Raw genomic sequence first — 22,605 nt, forward strand, 5'->3', positions numbered from 1 at the left:
CCCTTCCACAGGCCTCGCCCCTCGCCCCCCACCCCCCCCCCCCGCCAGCCGCGCGCAGGGACCGTTACAACCAAAGGGGGCGCCGGCTGCAGCGGAAGCGCCACCTGAGCGGTGCCGCCCCGCCAGCAACGGCGGCGGGAGGCTTCCCCGTCTCCCTCCTTGCCCCCTTCCCTACCGCCTCCATTTTTTTATTTTTATTTTTTTAGCCCCCCCTCCCCCCGCAGCGTGCGGAGCCTCACCTTCCCGCAGCGAGGCGGCTCGGCATCCAAAATGGCGGCCGACCCAGCTTAACCCCATCGTGTCCCAGCAGCGCTCCCTTCCCCGCCCCGCCCCGCCCCAACCCGTCCCGTCCCATCCGCGGCTCGGGATTCCGCAGCCTCACCCCAGCCCGCCCGGCCGATCGCCGAATCGCCGAGCCCCCCCCCCCCCCGCCTTCCGCCACCGAGGGGAGGACAAGGACTGGAGAGATTCCCCCCACTCCCACGCACGCTCGCGCCGCGGCTGCTGCGCCCACCCGAAAGGCGGAGGGGGGTGCGGGTGGGTGTGCTGGGGGAGCGACACCTCCCCCGCTCGCTGCCCCCCCACCCCGCCCCGCCCCACCCCGACACACGGCCCGTCCACCTCCCCGCTCCCCCAGTGGTTGCGCCCGTGACATCATCATCATGGCAACAACAGCTGCAGCCCGCAGCCGGGCAGCCGCCGCCGCCGCCGAGGCGTCCGTGCTGCCGCGGGGGCAGGGGCCCGCGCTGCCCGTCAGGCGCTCGCGGCCGGCCGGGCTCTAGAGCCCGCGGGCCGCCCCGGCCGAGCGCGCGCCGCCGCGCACGCGCCCGGAGGAGCAGCAGCAGCAGCAGCAGCAGGAGGCGGCGGCGGCGGCGGGGAGAGAGGGGGGGAGAGAGCGAGTGAACAGCGACAGACAGAGAAGGCGCGTGCGAGGGCGCGCGCCTGAGTGTGTGTGTGTGCGCGCGCGGGCGGGCGGGCGAGCGAGCGAGGAGAGGCAGGCGGGGGGCTGCGCTCGCTCGCTCGCTGCGGCGGGGGGAGCCGTGCGGGCTCCGCGCTCGCTCGCTCGCTCCCTCCCTCCCTCAGTGCGTGCCTCGGCGGCGGCGGCGAACAACATGTTCTCAGTGCGGATCGTGACTGCCGACTACTACATGGGCAGCCCGCTGCCCGGCCTGGACCCCTGCCAGTCCCACTTCCGAGAGGCCCCGACCAGGCGGGTGCCCGTCGTCAGAGTCTTCGGCGCCACCCCTGCAGGTAAGGGACCCCCGCCGCCGCCGCCGCCGGCCGGGCGGGGACGGCCCCGCTGCGGCGCGGGTCCGGCTGGCGCCGGGCCCGCCGCCGGCCCCCCCGCGGCGGAGGCAGCGGCAGCTCCTGCTCTTTGTGGCTGGGTCGCGCCCCCCCCCCCCCCCTCCCTCCCCACCCGCCGCTGCGGCGCGTCTCACCTGCCAGCGGCGGCGGCGAGGGAGCGCGCCGGGCCCAGCCGGCCCCCGGCGCCGCGGGGCGGCGGCGGCCGGCGAGGAGGGTACCTGCGCCGGGCGTCCCCGCGGGGGAGCCCGGCAGCCGCCGCCGCGGGCGGAGGTGTCGTGTCGTGTCCCGCCGCCGCCGCCCCCCCTCTCCCGGCCGGTGGCGGTGGGGGGCCGTGGGGCCGGGCCGCAGGTGCGGGCCGGGGCGGAGGGCCCGCGGCCGCCGGGGCTTTGTGCGCGGCGGGGGCTGCCCCGGGCGAGCGGCGGCAGCTGTGCAAACACGGGGGGCAGCCGCCCGTTCCGCGCCCGCCGCCCCCGCGAAGGGCAGGGTAGCGGCGGGCGGGCAGGGGGGTGAAGGCGGCGCGCCGGGCGGTGTGTGTCTGCGGGGCGAAGGGGCCAGCGTACGAGGGGAAATCTTTGGACGCAGTCACAAGTGAGACTTCTGCAGTACTTACAAAGTGGGGGGTTTGTGTTGGTCTTACGCTAGCGTGGTACAAATCGCGTAAAACGACTGGCGTTGGTGCTGCACTGCAGGAGGGAACGTCCTAACCGCTGGCCACATGTTGCCCCCCCGAGACTTCCTAGTGTCACATCCCACTTCTTCATTGCCTGTTCTCTGTGGACTCCTCTTCCCCATGCATCTGAAGTACGTGTCTGACCGTCAGAACAAATTTCTAACAAATTTAGGGAAATGAATTTAATATTTATTGTAATTTACCCATGCATTAAATATTAAGTTGGGGGGAAAAAAATGTTCTTTGAGATGTTCGACATGTTAAGCATCACTGCTTGTGATCCCTTTATACTTATGTTGTGTAATACTGACCTTGGGAATTAAGGTATTTCTGCATATTTTATTGACTTACATGTTGAAAATGAGGTATTGGCATGTACGTTAAATGTTAGGCAAGACAAAAACCGTGTAATAAAAAAGCATACTAAGGGTATCTTTCCCATCACCCAGTTATTATAGCAGAGCAGATTTTTTTTGTTGTTTTGGTGTTTTGTTTTGGGTTTTTTTGTTTTTAATTTAGAATTATCTGTCTGTTCTCTGTTTAGGCACAGAGAAATGTGAGATACAAAAGCTGTTGTGATCTGATGCATCTGCAGCTCAAATTATTAAGTGGATGAGTGGGATTAATAGATAAAATATTGATGAAATAGTGGGACCTATTTTATTGTAGTTCTAATTTTGCATACAAATGAGATATTATGTAATAATATTTATGTAATGGCATGAGTAACTATTTCATTATTAAAAAATGTAGAGCCTGAGGTTGTCTGGCAGGTAGCAGGCTTTCTGTGCGTGCATGTGGTTAACTCATTAAGGCTTATTTTCTTCTAAGAAAATGTTTAGGCTATGCCATATCGTGAATGTGGCATCATAAAGTAAACAGTGAAGTAGTTTAGTTGTCCAGCTATTAGGAACACAGTAGGAAATCCCTGGCTTCCCAAACCATAAACTTTAATATTAGTTTGCATAATGGAAGTGTTTCTAATTCATCTTGGTTAGAGGAGACACTTCACTACAGTCTGCAAAGGAAACGTGACTTGGCTATCTTCTATTTATTTCCTTGTTAAATTTATTTTCTTGTTAAATTTCCTTGTTAACGGCTTTTTTTCCTTTCTCTACCTTTGGTAATGTTTGCTAATGAGCCTCAAGAACTTCTTATTACATCTCTGCATTATTTTTTTTCTTCTTAAAAAAAGGAAACATGTAATTCTGTGTCTTTTCAGAGGTGTTGGACCTAAGCAGTCATTGTCAGAAGTAATATATGTGGCTTCAGAGAGAGGGCTTTCCAATTATTTACTTGAGTGTTGAAATATAAAATGAAATTAAGTAAAATCACTTCTATCTACATTGACATTTTCTTTGATGAAAAAGAAGTAGTAAATACAGCTTCTAATATAATGTATAAGACAACGGGGTGTACTTGTTGTTTGGCTTACAGGTAGTGTGATGCTTGTCTTCACTTGAGTTGGTCTGGATAAGAATAACCCTTTCTCACTGGGTTTAACATGTATGTCTTGCCCGCGGGAAAGGTGCTCAGTTGCCATGCTGCCTACATGACAGCAAACTACTATGTCTGTATAGGCTGCTTCACCTCCGGCATGATTAGCTCCGCACGAATCTTAGTATGTTTAAAGCTGTGTGTCCATGCTGTGCAGCTAATTGGGAGTCAGGTTCAGAACAGACTCCAAATTCCACCTGCTGAGTGAAGGGGGATTGATTGGTATGTGGAAGTGGCTTATGCAGGTGTTCAGAAAGTCGAACGTCTAGCAGCACTGTATCTTGTGTCTAGTATCAGCTATGGACGTTGGCTCTGACGGCACCTACCTACTCTTTCTGCCTCTTTTTCTGGAGGTATTGTGCTCAGTGAGGTATATGAATGACAAGGATTGCCAGTGTTCTTATCTTTGAGGGCTTTTATGTAATCCTTTACTCAACAATTGATTTGTAAACGTTGGCTGGTACGATCTATAAAATTAAAGTGGTTTGTGGTGTGGTGGTTGGGGGAGGTAAAAACCAGACTTTTAATTAAAAATAATGGAAGGATGAACTCCTAGAATGGACTGTGTTGGCAATAACGTTTGACAACTTCTTTAGGTCTTTTGAAGAAGAAATCTCATTGTATTTGGCAAGACTATGCGAGTCTTCTCTTGATGACCTACATCTTTGCATAATAAGAGCTCAAAAGGCAAGGAATCAAAATTTTGCTTAAGCCCAAAGATCCACCTACTATTTTCTGTTGTTCTGTGAAATACAAAAAATTCTGACTACAGTAGCAAAAGGTGGCGTGAAGCACTACAGAAATTTACGTTTGAATACACCTTAGCTGGTTGAGCCATTTCATTCCATTTTAGCCATTTGGTGCTTGAAGCAGAGTGGCATGTCTGTTGACATAGTGACTTGGACAAAAGTATAATTTCAGAAATGCTGCAACACTGCCGTGGTGGTTATACAATGAAAGCAGTGTTAAATTCGTGCTTTGTTGTATAAGATTGTAGATATTTGATATAGTAGTCTCTGTATCTCTAAAGGAGTCTTGTAATATTGCTGCTTATATTTAAAAAGAATAGATTTTAATTCACTAGGTAATGCTCAACTATGAACAAAATTTCATTATCTTCTCAGGCAGTATTTCTTTTTTGCTAGCTAGCAATTTTTGTAAGTGCTTTTCATAAAAAAAAACAACCTTTGAGAAATTGCAAGGCCTGTTTATTAGAGTGAAATCATAATGAAAATTTAATTTTCTGTTTACGTATGGTCTTTTGTTTAATTGGTAATTCTTGAATTGTCGTTCTTACTGCTAAGTTGTGGTGTGTGGAGGTATCAAAGTTTTTATTTATTTCCGACTAGCTTTTGGCCATTTCAAGCCCTTGGAATCTTTCCTCGAGATTTCACTGACCACTTCAAGATAAGTATGTGAATGCTCAGTTGGGTATTTCTGTCAGGTGCTTATTCAACTTCAGGAAGACAGAACCAAACTGTAAATCCATCCATAAAGGAATCAGGATGAGACTAGATGTTAGGAGAGACATATACAAACAAGCTGAGGTTGCTAAATTATTGCTTCACTTAACAAGACTGAATGCAAGTAGCTGAGGCCACTAATGGTAAACCGATTCAAGATACCTGTTGGCGTATGATAATGAGTATTGTAAAACAGATAGTTGAAATATTTTAAAAAATCAGAATTCCGATTTGGGTGTGATTTGAGGCTGATATAAGTGATAAATTTTACAGAAATAGTTACACATTTTAAAATTGCGTTTGAAGGGTGTTAGGCTAAGAAATGTGTGTTCAACTGACAGGAGGGACTTTGGAGAAGGCAGATTAGGAATTTACCTAAGAAAAAGCAATGTGTAATTTGAGGAATAATATAACTCCACTGTCCTCAACTGCCACTTTATGTATTTGTCTTTTCTTGCAGGGTTTTGTATTTTACATTATGAAATCATTGATCCAAGAATGAATCTTACTTCAGGGCAGCACAAAAACTCAGCCAAAGAAGAGGATGTTTTTAAGTTACTCTTGCATGCTTCTGATGCCAAGTTTTTCTGGGGCTAGGTGTAATTTAGAGTAGGGGTTTACAGTCAGCAAAATCTGCATGTGTTTCAGGTAGATGTCTAAGTTTGGTGGCTTCACTTCTCTTTGGTTTTCTGAGAGGGGGGGAAAAAAGCAGAGGCAAATGCTCCAGCTCAGATCTGGCTCCCTTCCAGCAGCAGTAGCTCTGGTATGACTCAGTGAGGGAGCCTGCTTATCTTCTTTCTTCTGCTTTTCCCTCCCCTTTCCCCCTTCACTGACCTGGCGAGCCTGTATATCTGATCCCATCCCAGTGTTTTTCTCTCCTCTGTTGCTGCTCGCTTGAGAAGGAATGAGCTCATTGCAGGAACTTCCTGCTTTTTATGCTCAGTTCGTGATTAACTTTTTTCTCCCCTCATTTTCGCTACCATTTCAGACACTGTGTCCCACAGTGATCATTCCCCATATCCTCCTCAGTTCATTATCCCAATGTTCACAGCTGAGCATCATTCCAGTTGCTGCTACTTCCCATATTCCATTTCTCAGAAGTGGGTGCTTCTTGTTAACAGTCTTCCAGTCCCTTCTGTGGCATCATAGTGAGGGTATCAGGATGCAAAATAGGATACAGCCATTGTGGTGAGGCTTATGCCTCTGCCTTACCTTTCCACACCCTCTCCCAAAATATATCAGCGTACAACTCTTGATAGAGGGTTATTCTGTGGACTGCAGCACAGCCTAGAAGATTTTCAGCGTTGTACGGTGTAGTTCCACTTCCAGCATACCATTTCTGCATCTTGCACTGGCAGGCTTCTCTTATTTCTGAAGAACTATTTGAAAAATAGCCTCATGTCCATTTGTTTCTCTTTTCTCCAGAGGTTTATAGCTTCTGCGAGATGTGAACAGGGCTGGAGTAGGAATGAGGAATTTGAGATAATGTATTTATTCTGAGATTGTTTTCAGTGTTTGAGTTTTGTCAATGATGTGATTGGAGGTCATTAGCCTGTAACTTACCTGGTTCTTAAAAGGATGTGTTTTCTAGTGTGTTGTAGGTTTGGGGTTTGGCGTTTTTTTTTTGAGAACCTTCTCCTTTTTTTGAGGCATTCGTTACATACTTTGTATAGATTGCTGGCTGAGTTGTATGAGCAATGAGAGGCTGCCTGAATAAACTGTGAGATTCTGTTCTGCTGGCATGAAACTCGTTAAGTAGCAAATTTAGTACCCATGTATATACAGCTTGCTTTAATTCTGTTTCTTAAATAAGCCTTAAAATACTGTGACAAAATCGATGTTCTAACTAGAATCCAGATATTGGTTTCATAACCATTCTTCTGTTTGCTACTGTAGAGTACCTCTTGGTCAAGTCACTGAATATATTTGCGGTTTTGTAATTGAATCAAAAAAAATACATGTATAACTGACACTACGTGCTTAGAACTCCATCAGCTGCAGAGTTCAAAATGTTTCACAAAGTGGCTGCCATCTATATTGGGTCTAATATATAACTTGGGACTGATTTTTATGATCAGTGCCCCTGGAAGTAGACTACCAGCTTCTCTGTCTCAGCTACAACTTCCAGTTCTGTTACATACTTCTTTTTGGCTGCTTGTTGAAATATCTTTTTTCTCAGTGTGTAAAATGAACCTCCTCAAAATAACACACTGTCCTGAAAATAGTTGTCTCTCTTATTTTTACCAGAGTAGCACATGCATATCACAACAGAGGTTGGCAGGATTAGACAATGTGTAAACACTCAGTGAGAAACAACTCCTGCTTAGTAATTTTTGCAGTCTGAGTAGACAAGATGAATCTCTGGAAAAAGAAAACAGGTGCGGTAACACCATGCTATCTGTTTCTTCTCAGTCTCTTGTTTCAGAGTTCTAGTATTGATCGTTTAATACCCTGTTCTGCTAACTGTTGTCATTACCCTGTTTTTGTCCTTTACCCTTGATTGACTTGATTGACCTCCGCGTGCAGTGGGCCTCTGAGAAGGATGATGATGATAATGAAAATGTAACCATTTGGAAAGAGGCAGCATGAACACTCACACGAAAAGATTTACAGTGGATGTTCAGTCTTGCAGATGAAGCAGCTGAAATCTTTCAGAAAGATTGGACAGGGTCACTGGAGATTCAGTCTCATGTTAAGGGAGATCGGCTGATCAAAATCTCAGGACAATTAGCAATCAACTTTTTTTTTTTTTTTAATTAAGCATTCTATATCTCCAGCTATTGAAAAGCCAGCATCTCATCCTCCTCATCTGTCATCTTTGGATGTGGAGTTGATAACTGATGAACTTGCTTCTTCCTTTTTGTCCGCCATGTCCTATGTACTGTCCCTGTGTGTTACAATTGTGTGCGTTTTTTAAGTTCCTGTATATGTCTCCTCTATATTACATTTATTCTATGGGGAAGAATTGTTTCACTGTCTATTGAATTGCTATCTCATGTTTCAGGAACGTGTTCTTGACAGACAGCAAGGTATACCTGTGTAAAGAAAAGAATGGATTTGCTTAGGGTCCCACATCGAATCAATAGCAGAACTGATAGTACAATGAAGAAGCTACTGTCTACAAGCAGTGTTATTTCTATGCTACTACCCTGCCCAATAATAAATTAATGTAAACAATAAAATAATGGTTTTTTTATGTTGACCCAAGCTATAGTTGTGGTAACAAGTATAACATTAAGGCCTAGGCTTGATTAACAAGGTCCAGGGACCGGTTGCAAAGATATGCCGTGAAATCTGTATAGTTCGGCTGTAATTGCACTGTTATTCATGATACCTATATGTATTCTGGTGAAACCAATAATTTTGAGGAATGCAGTGGAATAATCAAGTATATGAGCTTGCAAACAAGCAGTATTTTTCTGCCTGTGATACAGTTACTTTAAGACTGAGGATAGAGCCCCAAATACACAAGAATCTAAATAAATACCAGAAAAGTTTGTACTAGATATAGGCACTGTGTGAAATGCCAGTGTTTGCATAGGCTTCATTCACGTGTGTTTGTTAAGGTTCTTTTCTTTCAAGAGCCGCTTTTTATTATAGGGAAGTTATAAGGTGTGTAAAAGTTTGTGGGTTTTCTGGCAGGACATTTAAATAAAACTTCACACTTGCTGGCTGGGGTGGGCCATATGGCTTATTAGGGAACCATTTCATGTCTGTATGCTCCACCCTTTCTGTGATCAGCATGCAGACGGCCATTTCGGATAACTTATTCCTCCACTCATATATATGCAGTCCATCATGTTGACTGCATGTTTATGAGTTCATGTTATGTGACCTTGGTGTACGTGTGCATGCCTTCTCAGATTCTCAGGTTGAGGAGTCATCGTCCCTGGAGATATTCAAAAGCCGTCTGGACGTGGTCCTGGGTTACCAGCTCTAGGTGGCCCTGCATGAGCGGGGGGTTTGGACCAGGTGACCTCCAGAGGTCCCTGCCAACCTCAACCATTCTGTGATTACTGAGATGACTCTTGTCAGCAGTGAGTATCCAGGTGCTGTGTACAGCCTGTTCGTGTGTCCAGGCAAACACAGTTGCAGCCAAATGGTGTGGAAAGGTTGCCAGGTAGCTGTCTTTGAGTTGATTACCCTGCAGCTGTAAAAGTTACTGGAATGTTTTGGCAGTGTTAATGAAAACTGATTTAGGTTTGGGAAGAAGAGGAAAAGAAATGGTCACTACAGAGACCATTGCTAGGCTGGGTTTGTCCCTCGGTGACGGGTTCTTTTCTTAAAAATTACAGAGAAAGTAGGAGCAGCCACTGCTTATTTGCATTCAAGTTGTGCCTCTGTACTGTTTGCTGACTAAACCAGTGTTTACTACAGCAAGGCTCTATGTCTTATTTTAGGTGCAATACCAACATGCGGTACTCAGTGCGAATATTGAAAGGGCTGTGGAATGTTGCACCTAATCCACAATACTTGGCATTACTCCTCAGGGGAGGTTTACAATACAAGTTTTCTGAGTTTTGTATAATGAGATGTATAATGAGTCTTTCATTTTGTGTTTGAAAGTACCTAGGTGGGTTTCTGTATAGCACAAATCTTGTTAAGCAGTGGGAATTGGAAACTGATTCAGCCTTCACTTATGCAGGTACTGCCTTCAGATCAGTAATGAATGAATTTTTATTGCTGCCACCTCTGTTATATTTATTATCCAGATGAGGAGGTTATTTTCTGGAGTTCTCGATATAGCAGCTTTTATATTTCCTTTTTAAAAGTTACCTATTTAACCTAGCTAAAATCTTTCAAAAGACTTTCATTGCAGATGAATCTCCCTTCATGTTCTTGTATGTTTTTATCCATTGACCATTAAGCAAATGGTTTTGTGGCATTCACGTTTGTAAGTAGTGAAACCTATTTTCCTGTCTGTAGGAAATTAGAAGAGATTACAGGGAGTTTCTTATGTTGAGGTAAAATGAATATTTTTATGAAATACTTGCTATCAAATATTTTATTTTTTGAGCTGTTTGAATTAGCTTTGGAGAACTGAGGCTTAACCATCTTTACTGTTAGACCTAAATAGCAGCAGTAAAAACAACCCAGTTCTGCTGTGAGTATTACGTGTTTGTCTATTTCCTACAATAGAAGTGTGTTTTTACCCTCAGATTAATGTTGAGGTTGGAAGGGACCTCTAGAGATTGTCTAGTTAGTCCAAGCGCCCTGCTCAAAGCAGGGTCGCCTAGACCAGCTCCAAGGATGGAAATGCGACAACCTGTCTGGGTAAGTTCCAGTGTTTGACTACCCTCACAGTAAAACAAAACAAACAACGGGGCAGGGGGGGGGGGGGCAAAAAAAAAAAAAAACACCCAAAACTTTGTTTCTTGTGTTTCAATTTGTGCCTATTGCCTCTCGTCCATTCACTGGGCACCACCGAAGAGAGGCAGACTCACTCTTCTTTACTGCTTCCTGTCAGGTATTTATACACATTGATAAGATCCTTCCCCGCCACCCACAATCCTTACTCTTCTTGAGGCTACAAAATCATGGCTCACGCAGCCTTAATCATCTTCATGGCCTGTCTCCAGTATGTCCATGTTTGTCTTGTACTGGGGAACCCAGGCCTGGACCCAGCACTCCAGATGCATCTCACCAGGGCTGAGTAGAGGGGAAGGGCCATGCCCCCTGACCTGCTGCTGCTGTTCTTCCTAATGCAGCTCAGGATGCTCTCGGCCTTCTTTGCGGCTGAGGTACTTTGCTGGTTCGTGTTCATCCAGGATCCCTGGGTCCTTTCCTGCAAAGCTGCTTTCCAGACAGTCTGCCTCCAGCCCATAGTGATGTGTGGAGTTATTCCTTCCCAGGTGAGGACTTTGCATTCCCTTGTAGGGCTTCATGAAGTTCCTCTCTGCCCATTTCTCCAGCCTGTCAAGGTCCTACTGAATGTTAGCACAACCCTCTGGTGTATAAGGCACTCCTCCAAATCTTATCATCTGCAGACTTGCTGAGGGTGCACCTGTTCAATGTCCAGGTCATTAATGAAGATGTTAAACAATATTGGCCTCAGTATTGACCTCTAGAGTACACCACAAATGACTGGCCTCCATGTTCTGTTATTGCAAGGCTGCTTCTCCTCACTTAAGTTTCATTTCTCTCCCTGCTGCGTAACAGTCAGATCTGTTTTAGAGCTCTCCAGTGTGTGGTTTGCTGTTACCTCTTCCTTTTTTTAACATGCCATACTCTGAGGTGAAAGTATGTGCACTTCATTTCATTTCTGATTACTGCAAGGTCTGTTTTGTAGCATTTATAAAAACTTCTAGGAAGATATCTCGGGTACAGTATGACTATGTAAAAGTCATAAATCCTGGGTCTGTATTTTCTGGTTTTTGATGGCATGTTTTACCTGAACAGAAGACATAGGAATGATGTAAAATAACTGAAGATAAGTCATTATTTGACTAAAAAGGCGTTCTCTATCAGAAATACAGTTTTAAATTGTCCCATATTCAGGTCATTATTCAGGTCATTATTATGTTTTTTTAATGTATGGTCCTTAAGGAATTTGTGCATTCACATGTACGTTTGTAAACCTGCGGTTCCCATGCAGAGATGAATTTAGTATCTTTACAGTTTCCATTCCTGTTTTGAGTCCGATGCATTAAAAAAAAAAAAAACCCAAACCCTGCCAACAAACCCCCCCACCTTAGGATAGATGGGAAGAACAGAATGAAGTTCTGCTAAGCATTTACGGATTGTGCCAGCAGTCAGGTTTTGGTGAGCTTGTGTTCTTATGCCAGCAGTTGGAAACCTAATCAAGGAAATAAATAGTCATTTTTGACCACTGCTATAATAAAGATGAAAGACTTCAGAACAGAAACCAGTTGTTTTAGGCAGTGTGAAGATAATGGTGGATAGTCCTCACTCCAAAAAAATTATGTTCTGTATAAATGGAGTGTTAAAAGGTGTAGAAAGAGTGATATGTTATGAAAACAGATGGCATGGCAATATTGTTAGTCATTATTTTGAAGTGGAATTTTGTAGGAGGGATTGCCTGAATGGAAAAACAGGAGGAGGGGAAGATGTGTTGAAAGGAAGGCTGGGAACGGAAAGGAATATGTGGAGCATGTGAGGTGAGCTGGGGAGGGGGGGTTGGAGGATGGAGAATGCTGAGAGCCAGGACTGTGGAAAATATTGACGTTGGAGTTGCAACAACAGGGACCAGTTATCTAAGGCAGTTCCCTTTTGGTTTCACTCGCTTTGGCTCACGGGGCTGATTCATCCCCTGGAATTTCTTATCTCCAGACTTGTGGCTGGAAGTAGATGAGGTGTTACATGAGGTTTATTGCTCTGTGCAGTGGGAGAAGAGAAAGAAAACAAAGTGGTCCCCCGTCCCCCCGCCCCGACTGAGAACCATCCAAGAGGTGTAGAACATAGCAGAGAACTACAGTATTCTCATGAGCACTGTGCAGTTTGTGAGCATGTTTTGTGTTGCCTGCTTTCATGAAAATTTGTATTATTATTTTTAGGTTAGGGGATGTGAAAACGTAAATAAAACGAATTCTAAATGTCTGGTGTTCATCTTCCCAGTGTATCAGTAGAAATAAACTAAAACCAGCCAGACTTCAAGCCTGACTCTGCAGTGTGGTGCATGCACAAGAAAACACATCTTTTGCTGGCAGAGAAAGATAGCTGGGCCTGCATAGTGTAGGTGCATATGGGGCAAATTTAAAAAACAGAACAAAAACCAAACACAGTGACAAACAGATCACTCCTTCAACTGATCACCTCTTCCTTAGTGTAAATGGGCTTTCTGTAGCCTGTTCATATGCCGTGTTTATCAGTTGCTTCCATAAAAATCTTACTTGTTTTGTGTAAGCTTGATTTGTTGAAAGAAAGCCTTAGCAACATCTTATTCTTTCCAAGAAGTCTTTGGCTTTTTCAGAATGTCATTCTGTTATGGAAACCACTAGCAATACAATGTTTTAATTTTATTAATAATTTGGCTTATGTAGCCATCTGACTCACAGTAAAACATTTAATTTCACTGAACGTTTGAATTCTATAGTTTTTAAAGGATGAGTGATTGCATTTTTTTACTTGTACCCTCATGACCAGGGACTTGGTATTTTGATAGTGGAACATTGATGGTGAGAGGCTGAAGCTTATGCATTTGACAATAAAGTTGTGGAGATAGAATGGTGATGGCAAAATAACAGTAGATCAGAGTGGAGTTGGCCAGAGAGTCTTTAGTAAGAAGTTAGTTTAGGAGAAGACCTGGTGACTAAGATTGCAGTGTAATGCTTTTATTATCTGCAGATATATAATTTGGTATACAAGGGTCAGGAGGAGCACAAATAATGTTTAAAAATGAGTAGTACAAAACTTTGGCTGTTTTTACAGCGGCTCTGCAGCAGCCGTCAGTTGAAACTTAAAGCTTGATCATACAATTGAATCTCTGCACATGCCTCTAAGACAGATTGATGAATTTTCAAATCCAGTAGCTTGCATTTTTTTCCTTCTGTATTTAGTTAATGATTTTTAATGTTTTATGGTGTGCAGTATTGAACAGGAGTCTCTTAGTCCAAGAGTTTGATGCAGTAACCATCACTTTGCATAAGTGTTGCTTTCTGAAGCCATCTGATTTTATTTGGCTTGTGTTTGGACAAATGCACAGTGTGGTTATTAGTTAGTGCTTTTACACTAGGAAGTCACTTAGAATTGCGGGGAAGAGGGAAGAGGAGGGGAAAGACTGATGCAATATATTTGCTGAGCTGAGGAGGCGGGGGGGGTGTTTTGTTTTTTATGGAGGTAGACTCGGTCTGTTGTCCTCAAATAATTGGGTTGTTTGTTAGCACAGTGTAATTGAGGTTTCAACTGTTCTAGACCTGAAAAGAACTTACTGTTTCAGAGTATTTTGTGAGCTGCTTATTGATGCTGTAATGGGTAACTAAAGAAGGGGAGATGATTTTCTACCAGTTGTGTGTTCTGAAATGTTGCACACACCGAAGCTCTGCAGAAGAATTCTGCTGTTTCAGTTCATCAAAGCAGTAAAACGGATACTTCTAGTGCTAGAGGTAGTATATTCATGTGAGGATTACAGGAAGAGACATACATGAAGAGAAAAAGAGAAAAAAATAAAACTTGGGGAATTAGAAGTCCATTCTATCTGCATTCATGAAGGAGTCTCAGCTTTTTTCCTTCTAAATGCTATTAAAATGGTTTCTTAATTTCTTCAAATATGTACTGATCTGTTACATATACCAGCCATTCCTTAATGTAACTAGACATGATGGAGTTAGATATACTCTGCTATTCTGAATATAAGCCTGGCTATTCAATGTCTGTAGATTGTATATTTAAATGCATACCCAGAACCATAGTCTTTTTGACAGAATAGAACCTAGTATAGCTGTTACAAATCTTATGATACAGTTTTCAACAAAATTTTGGATGTTAAAATTTAATATAACTCTAATTTTTCACCTTTTTTTTTTTTCCAAATTATATGTGATAGGCAGAGCTATCCTCTAAATCTTTGGCTCTGTCAATACCAGCATGATTGGATATGAGTGCAGTCTCTTGTGATTATACTTTGAAGTGTACGTTTCATTTGTTGGTGTGGGTTTGTTAGGGAAAATTAAAATGTTTGGGAGACTATTGTTTAAAAATCAGTTTAAAGATGAAACTTGTAATTAAGAATGATAGTGTCATCTATACAAAAGGAATGGCTTCTAGTAAACTTCTATAAAACTGATGCCAGTTTTTTTTTGTGTTGGTTTTCTAAATATTCTTAAAAATAGGTTATTGTCACTGGTGCCAGCCAAAATCTCTCAGTGTTGCTTTGTTACTTCTTGGGTAGATTTTTCGATTAAACTTACAGTGCTAGTGAAAAGGATGGCACGATGTGGTTGTCATAGTGGTAGTGAACCGAACCTTAGTTGTAACTCCACAAATTCTTTCCAGTGTTCCAGCTAAGGAATAAACCATGAAATCCTAGTTGTGATTACTATTAGAATACTAATCAATTATTTTTAAAAGCAGGATTTTTCTTTCCTCCTTTTAGTGCTTGTATTCTAGCCATCTTAAAAGAAATGTGAGAACTAAATGTAGTTCTATGTAACATCTTAAAAAATCACTTTACTGAAAGAAAGCAAGATTTACATATTCCAAAGTACAGCAGCTACTTTACAGCATCTGATTACAATGATTGTTTTTTCCAAAGCGCTGTGTTTTAAGCAGTCTGAGTGTTTAACGTATTGTGATTATTAATACATAGAATCATAGAATCATTAAGGTTGGAAAAGACCCTTAAGATCATCAAGTCCAACCATTAACCTAGCACTGCCAAGTCCACCACTAAACCGTGTCCTCAAGCACCACGTCTACACGTCTTTTAAATGCCTCCAGGGATGGAGACTCAGCCACTTCCCTGGGCAGCCTGTTCCAGTGCCTGACTACCCTTTCGGTGAAGAAGTTTTTTCTAATATCCAGCGTAAACTTCCCTTGGCGCAGCTTGAGGCCGTTTCCTCTCATCCTATTGCTTGTTATCTGGGAGAAGAGACCGACCCCCACCTGGCTACAACCTCCTTTCAGGTAGTTGTAGAGAGCAATAAGGTCTCCCCTCAGCCTCCTCTTCTCCAGACTATACAACCCCAGCTCCCCCAGCCTCTCCTTGTACGACTTGTGCTCCAAACCCTTCACCAGCTTCATTGCCCTTCTTTGGACGCGCTCCGGCACCTCGATGTCCTTCTTGGAGTGAGGGACCCAAAACTGAACCCAGTACTCGAGGTGCGGCCTCACCAGTGCCGAGTACAGGAGCACTATCACCTCCCTGGTCCTGCTGGCCACACTATCCCTGATCCAGGCCAGGATGCCATTGGCCCTTTTGGCCACCTGAGCACACTGCTGGCTCATGTTCAGGCAGCTGTCAACCAACACCCCCAGGTCCTTTTCCACCAGGCAGCTCTCCAGCCACTCCTCCCCAAGCCTGTAGCGTTGCATGGGGTTGTTGTGACCCAAGTGCAGGACCCAGCACTGAGCCTTGTTGAACCTCATACAGTTGGCCCTGGCCCAATGATCCAGCCTGCCCAGGTCCCTCTGTAGGGCCTTCCTGTCCTCCAGCAGATCGACACTTCCACCCAACTGGGTGTCATCTGCAAACTTACTGAGGGTGCACTCAATCCCCTCATCCAGATCATCAATGAAGATATTGAAGAGGACCGGCCCCAACACTGAGCCCTGGGGAACACCACTCGTGACCAGCCGCCAACTGGATTTGACTCCATTCACCACCACTCTCTGGCCTCGGCCGTCCAGCCAGTTTTTAACCCAGTGCAGAGTGCACTTATCCAAGCCGTGAGCAGCCAGCTTCTCCAGGAGAATGCTGTGGGAGACAGTGTCAAAGGCCTTACTGAAGTCCAAGTAGACAACATCCACAGCCTTCCCCTCATCCACTAAGCGGGTCACCTTGTCATAGAAGGAGACCAGGTGAGTGAAGCAGGATCTCCCTTTCATCAACCCATGCTGGCTGAGTCTGATCCCCCGGTTGTCCTGCACATGCCACGTAATGGCACTCAAGATGATCTGCTCCATGACCTTCCCTGGCACCGAGGTCAGGCTGACAGGCCTGTAGTTCCCCGGATCCTCCTTCTGACCCTTCTTGTAGAGGAACACCACATTTGCTAGCTTCCAGTCATCTGGGACCTCCCCGGTTGACCAGGACTGCTGATAAATGATGGAGAGTGGCTTGGCAAGCTCCTTTGCCAGCTCCCTCAGTATCCTTGGGTGGATCCCGTCTGGCCCCATGGACTTGTGAGCATTCAGGTGGAGGAGCAGGTTGGTGACTGCCGCCTCTTCGACAACTGGGACTTCACTCTGCATCCTATCTCCATCTACATAACACAAAGGAACTTTATATTCTCTAATATTATTGTTTGCAACCTAAGATCAGAATTGAAAGGAAAGAATACGAGTTTTTTGTAAGTAAGGAAGCAGTTGGTTTGTTGTTTTTTAACCTGTCGGGGTTTTTTTTTTCTATTTTTGATTAGTTTTCAGTTGACCAACAGAATTCATCATGATACATTACATATTTTAAAAGGAGGAAAGTGTTTTTTTCATCAACCTATGTTCTAGTAGCTGCCAGCATTTAGAACAAGGAAATCTCCAAGTTGATCTTGGAGGCTAGCCATGTAAAAGGATAAGGCGCCAACTGCATGAAGTGTTGTTTTTTTGGCAAATAGCTTCTGTATACACTCATCCCTAACTCAGAAGTAAATCTGATCTGAGGTAGTTTCTGCTTTTGTGAGTTAGTTTAGCTCTGAATTCGCGAAGCATAGGTCACATCTGTAGTGAAAATTGTTGATCTTTGACTGTTTTTGTAGTTGCACAGTGAGGTCAAGAGCTCTTTTTCCATTCAGGAACTTCAGTCACATTTTAAAATAAGCTCAGTTGCAATTGAACATCGTTGTCTCTCATTGCCAAGCTGTATGTTGAACTATTTAACTTTGAAAAGGCTTCTAGAAATCACGTCTCGTGAGGCTTAGTGGTATTTCTACATAGGCCCAATCATAGACAAGAGGGTTTGTAATGGTTGGAATTGTTGTAGTTTTGTACTAGAATTTGCTCAAGCAGTTAAGAAACCTGTTTAGAAAATGTCTGATTTTTTTTTTTAACTGTTAGTAAAGAAGCTGATGAAAATGGAGTGATCTTTTCCAAAAGTGAGAAATAAACTGATACAAAAGGAATTGTGGATGCAATTAAAACTCACAATTTCCATTAAGTATGAAAGGTGAAAAAAGTGAGAAATGCAGTAGAAGGTTATGATTATAATTAATATGTATTTAGAAATGGTTGCACTTTTTCCAGTGGGGAGACAAATATTTATGTTCTGTAATTGTCTGTGAGCAAAGATCTTGATACCTAGCTATTGAACAGTAGCAGCCACAATAACAGGATTAATGTGTCAAAAATGTCACGTTTAAAGGTTTTTGTTAACTTGCCATTGTTGTGGGAAATCTTGTATTAGATCTTTCTTTGTTTTAAGACAGTTTCTTATTATTTGAGACATTATTAAAATTTCAAAGGACAATTCTTCAGTTGGGTGCAAGGAAGTTTGTCAGTAGATGATACAGCTAATGTGGTTCCATAAATCAAGACTTGATTTTTCAAAAGTGTATAATATTCACAGTTCCTATAAAATCCATGTATTTCTGACCTACCTCCAGAATTTCCACCATTACAGTCATTTTTTTTTAATAGAAATGTGCTACGAATGTTTTTATTTAGAAACAGTAATTGGAATCCTGTGTTTTTTCTAATGCATAATTGTCAAGGGTAGTTAGTTATTTGTAGGAGAGAATAAACAGAACCCACGGTCTCATTTGTGATTTGTGTATAAGGTTAAGCTTTTAGTTCTTTATGACCGTAATTTTTAAGTGATTGCTATTTTTCATGCAGTCATAACTTCAGGTTTTTGTCTCCCTCACAACTCCCCAGTTCATGTCCTAAACAGGATTTTATACATCAAGACCTGAAAACCTGATAATAGCAAGATAAATCAAAAGACCTGTCATATCAAACCACTGCCCTTTTAAGCAATATCTCTGTTGTTTGGTCATTACTTTGTACTTTTACTAATTAGAGTTATTTTAAATTAGATTAAAGTCTTGCATTCGTTCAAGTTGGCCTTTCAAGATTCTGTTCAGATTGAAAGCTGAGAATCATGTGCAGAACCTTTGCAAAGACGTTTGACTTTTCTTTGTTTTAATTCTGCTCCTGCAAAGATTTTTTTTTCCTTAGTGTTTATCACACATATAGACTGCATTTCTGTCTGAATGCCACGTATGCAGTTAGCGAATGATTTTGTGCTTTAAAATACTTAAGTAATTCTTAATTTGGTATTATAGCTGTAGAGTCAAAACTGAGGGATTGAATGACTTGTACGAGGTCATAAGGGGTTTGAAGTGGGATTCATCCTTTTCTTGCCTTTGAGTGTCTTAATCACAAGACCATCATTTAAGATCATGATATGCACCAGTGCTTCTAAGAATTCCTCACAAGATATCTGCCTTTATGCCATAATATTGTGTGCAGATTTGTACAGCTAAGCTAATGAGCAATAGACTGGAAACAGACATTGTAGAATATGTATGGAAAAGTTACAAAACAAAAGGTGTTATTAAAAGGTTATATTTTGAGGGGAACTAAAGATGGCTGAGTTCATCAATTTCAGCTTATTTCATCAAAGTTTCTGCTTTTCTCGTCACATGTTAAGAAAGATTTTGAGTATCCTGTACTGATAAATTATTTCAAAGGCTACAGCATAGCATTTTGTTTTCTGAAGGTTAAAGTTTTGACTGTGCCGTGTCTTCTAATGTTTTTGAACCATATTCAAATACAAGTCTGCATACGTGCTAGTGCACTTCCACTTTCTGAAAGAATTGTTTGAAGTATAGTCCCTGACATAGTTTGGCTCACGGTTCCTTTCTTTAAAAAAAAAAAAAAAATCCTGGACAGGGAAACTTGGCAGACAGTCATATTGGAAAATAATAAACACGCCTCTGCCAGAAGTGTTTGAATTTGTTACAGTCATCTGGTCTGGACTAGTAGCTGCTTAGAGATCTATGAATAGCAACAGTAGAGGCAGAGGAGCAATTTTTCTACAGGCATAGGGTTGAAATGATTCTTATTTGGAAGTCTGCCTTTGTCATCAAAGGGTTAGAAACATAGGTTTTTTTCTCTTAAAGTTTTTTTCTGAAGAAGTTAATATGTAGTAATAAACAGAATTTAAAATTTGCTGGAACATTCATTATAGAACAGGACAGTGCAGAAACACCCCAGTGACACTGATGAATGATTTTCCGACCAAAGCCAAGACAAAAAATAAATAGCCTTACCTGTGGTTTTAGATCTCAAGGTCTTTGGTGGTTTTGATGGCAATTCTTTTCTGCTTTTCCTAGAAATAAAGGAATTCTTTGTCTCTTAAAGGGCTAGAGCCCCAGAGGTTTTAATATTCAGCTTCTCTTTAGAGTTGCACAAGACTTACTATTATTTTCTCTCAATACGAGGTTTTCAGGTTGTTTTCCCAGTCCACAGCCATCACTATTGGTACTATGAGGTAGCAGTCACCTGTGTGAGAAGTTCCTGTTGGTCTGTGCTTTGCTCTCGATGCACTTTGTATTTATTTTACTTTTGATATATTCAAGGTAATTGACTAGAATTTGAAATAATCAGTTAAGTGTTGGTCTTAACTATGCAAAATACTTCTTAAGCACAGATTTTTATTCCTGGTTATGGTCTGTTTTCTCCAGTTGTCCAAATGTTTGAATGTCCACTGGAAGAGTAAGTGTTGAAGAGCAGTCTGATGGTTAGGGTGTTAGAGTTCAGATTTTGGTTTTTTTCCATCAATTTTCTGTGAGGCTTTGGAAAATGCTTCTAATATCTATAAAAATATAAAATAAAATAGAAGAAAATTTCTAATTTATAAATTGGCACAGTGCTGCGCTGGTAGTCTGATCTAATAATTTGAGTCTACGTTATTGTATTTTCACCTCTTGGTCTAATTGCAAATAAAAAATATATCCTTTTCTCCATTGTCCTGAACTTTGCTATCAATACTTGCAGGTTCTTTTGTTTTGGATGCCTGAACAAGTTCAAGTGTGCCAGTTTTTTCTTAAACTCATTGTTAATAATCTCATCATTATTGTTCAAAGGTTTGAATTAAACCTTTCTCTCAGAAGGACCAGGAGCTGGGACAGCGAAATAGGTTTTGTTGTCCAGAACAAAAGTGATACCATTAGTACTGGAAATCAAATGCAAATACTTCCAAATTTGAAACACAAGAACGGGACTATTTGTTCTGTGATACTGCTGTTCTCAGAGATTTTTCTAGACTTGAACTAGGGTCTCTAGTTAAGTAGTACTCTTATTGCTTTACAAAACTGGGTACATCCTGAGAATTTTTTTTTTTAAGTGAGTGAGAGATGATGGTGACTTTATACTTCAACAGCCCAAAACCATTTTACTAATTAGTAATCTTTATTGACTGTGAGTTCTGCAGCAATAACTGTCCAACAGACCTCAGGGACAAAAATATTTGAGGTATGATGTGTCAGTGTACTTCTCAATTTTTATAAACTTCTTCATCTGTCTCCTGACCCTGGATGATTAGCATGAAGTTATTGCATGGCTTCAGGAAGACAGCCATGGAACTCTTGGAAATGTAAATAATTGCTTCAGAGGAAGACACTTAAGTGCTCTTTTAAGGTGTGTCTTCACTAAGCGATTAGCAGTAGTGCTTTTGGTTCTTGCCCAAAAGCATATCATATTAACTAATTAATACCATTTACATTAACAACCTGCATGTGCTTTCAGATTTGGTCAAGTTTACTGACTTTAGGGAAAGTCATAGATTGGAATTCAAGCACATTTCTTACTCAAGCTTGCCATGACAATGCAGGTAAAATTGTTTGAGGGCCTGTAGTCCTCCAGTCCTCTTTGCTGCAGTTGTTCTCTAAGGGCATGTAAGCTGACATAATATGCTGGTAAAAGCTCTTGGAGGATCTCAGCATGAAAAGTAGAATATACCACTAGAGGTACATGGATGAACAAGAACAGTATTGAAGATGCAGAATCACTGAATGGTGTTCTACAAGGTTAACCTGGGTCTTCAGATCTGATTGCTAATCTTTTTCTCCATGGGGTAAACAGCTGTAAAGGGATCTAAACACACACGTGAATAAAGCAAAAGCTATTTTCAAAGAGGTGGAGACAATGACTTCTCTGACAATGGAAAGAAACATATGTTCAGTAGCTTCTAGTTCTCTTTGTTTTCTTTTAGGGCTAGCTTCTACTATTCCAGTAGTTGTAGCATGGGAAAACAATGGTTTGGGAAGACTACCATATGTGTATTCTGCCATCAGCTGAAAAAAAGACTTAATAAATGTTTGTTTCTGTGAGCCCTTGGGTAAAAAGCAATAAAGCCACTACAGAAAACCAACTAGTATGGAATAAATTTGTTTCAAATGTTTATAATAGTTTCATCAAAAGTTATATTCAAAATGCATAAAATTAGCTCTCATAGCTAATCCATAGTGTTATGCCTGAGTTTTACCTGTTACTGTGATAAGGAGGCTTCATCCTGTTTACTTACAAAGTGTTCAGTGTCCTGGGAGTTAAATGGATTACATTTTGTTTAGTTTTGTCCCCTCCCCATTGCTCCCTCTCTTAGCTAATATTTAGTCCTAAAACTCTCCAACGTGTTTTTTGTTGTTTTGTTTTTTTCAGATCTGTACTACTCCTGCTTTTGTACAAAAACCCCTTAGTCCACGTGGACCTTTGATTAATGCAGTGAGATGTCTGTATTTTGTTTGGATGTTGTTATTTCAGTTATCAGGTTGTAGTGAGGAGCTTAATGAAGTCCTATGGGTATCTTAAATGTGGGATGTCCTCCATCCTATTAGTACAATATGTAGCTTTCAAACAAATTGCAGATAAAAAGTGAGGACTTACTTTGATCCAACTAGATGATGATGATGATTACTTTCTCAGTGCATTGGAAATGCAAGTTCTCTTCATTTGTTTTAAGCATTCCTGTTGCTGTTGATGATCCATTAACTCAAAGACTTAATACATTAAGATTTGAAGTATTTATATTAAACTTGTATAGATATTTGATTCCTTTTT

At 42.3% G+C, this 22,605-nt stretch overlaps 1 protein-coding gene across 3 annotated transcripts in view; it reads left to right on the forward strand.

Annotated features, from left to right (window-relative positions):
• The first annotated feature begins 681 nt into the window (after nt 1-681).
• The window catches only part of REV3L (REV3 like, DNA directed polymerase zeta catalytic subunit), a 129,700-nt gene continuing 107,776 nt past the window's right edge, over nt 682-22,605 (forward strand). For all 3 annotated transcript variants that reach the window (XM_087775676.1, XM_087775673.1, XM_087775672.1), the window contains exon 1: nt 682-1,251. In XM_087775676.1, coding sequence (XP_087631802.1) covers nt 1,113-1,251 — 139 coding nt within the window. In that variant the 5' untranslated portion in view covers nt 682-1,112. The remainder of the gene's footprint in view (nt 1,252-22,605) is intronic.

The sequence above is a fragment of the Nipponia nippon genome, unplaced genomic scaffold (genome assembly GCF_047370975.1).
Source record: "Nipponia nippon isolate SJK-2023a ecotype South Korea unplaced genomic scaffold, ASM4737097v1 scaffold_4, whole genome shotgun sequence".
NCBI classification, from domain to species: Eukaryota; Metazoa; Chordata; class Aves; order Pelecaniformes; family Threskiornithidae; genus Nipponia; species Nipponia nippon.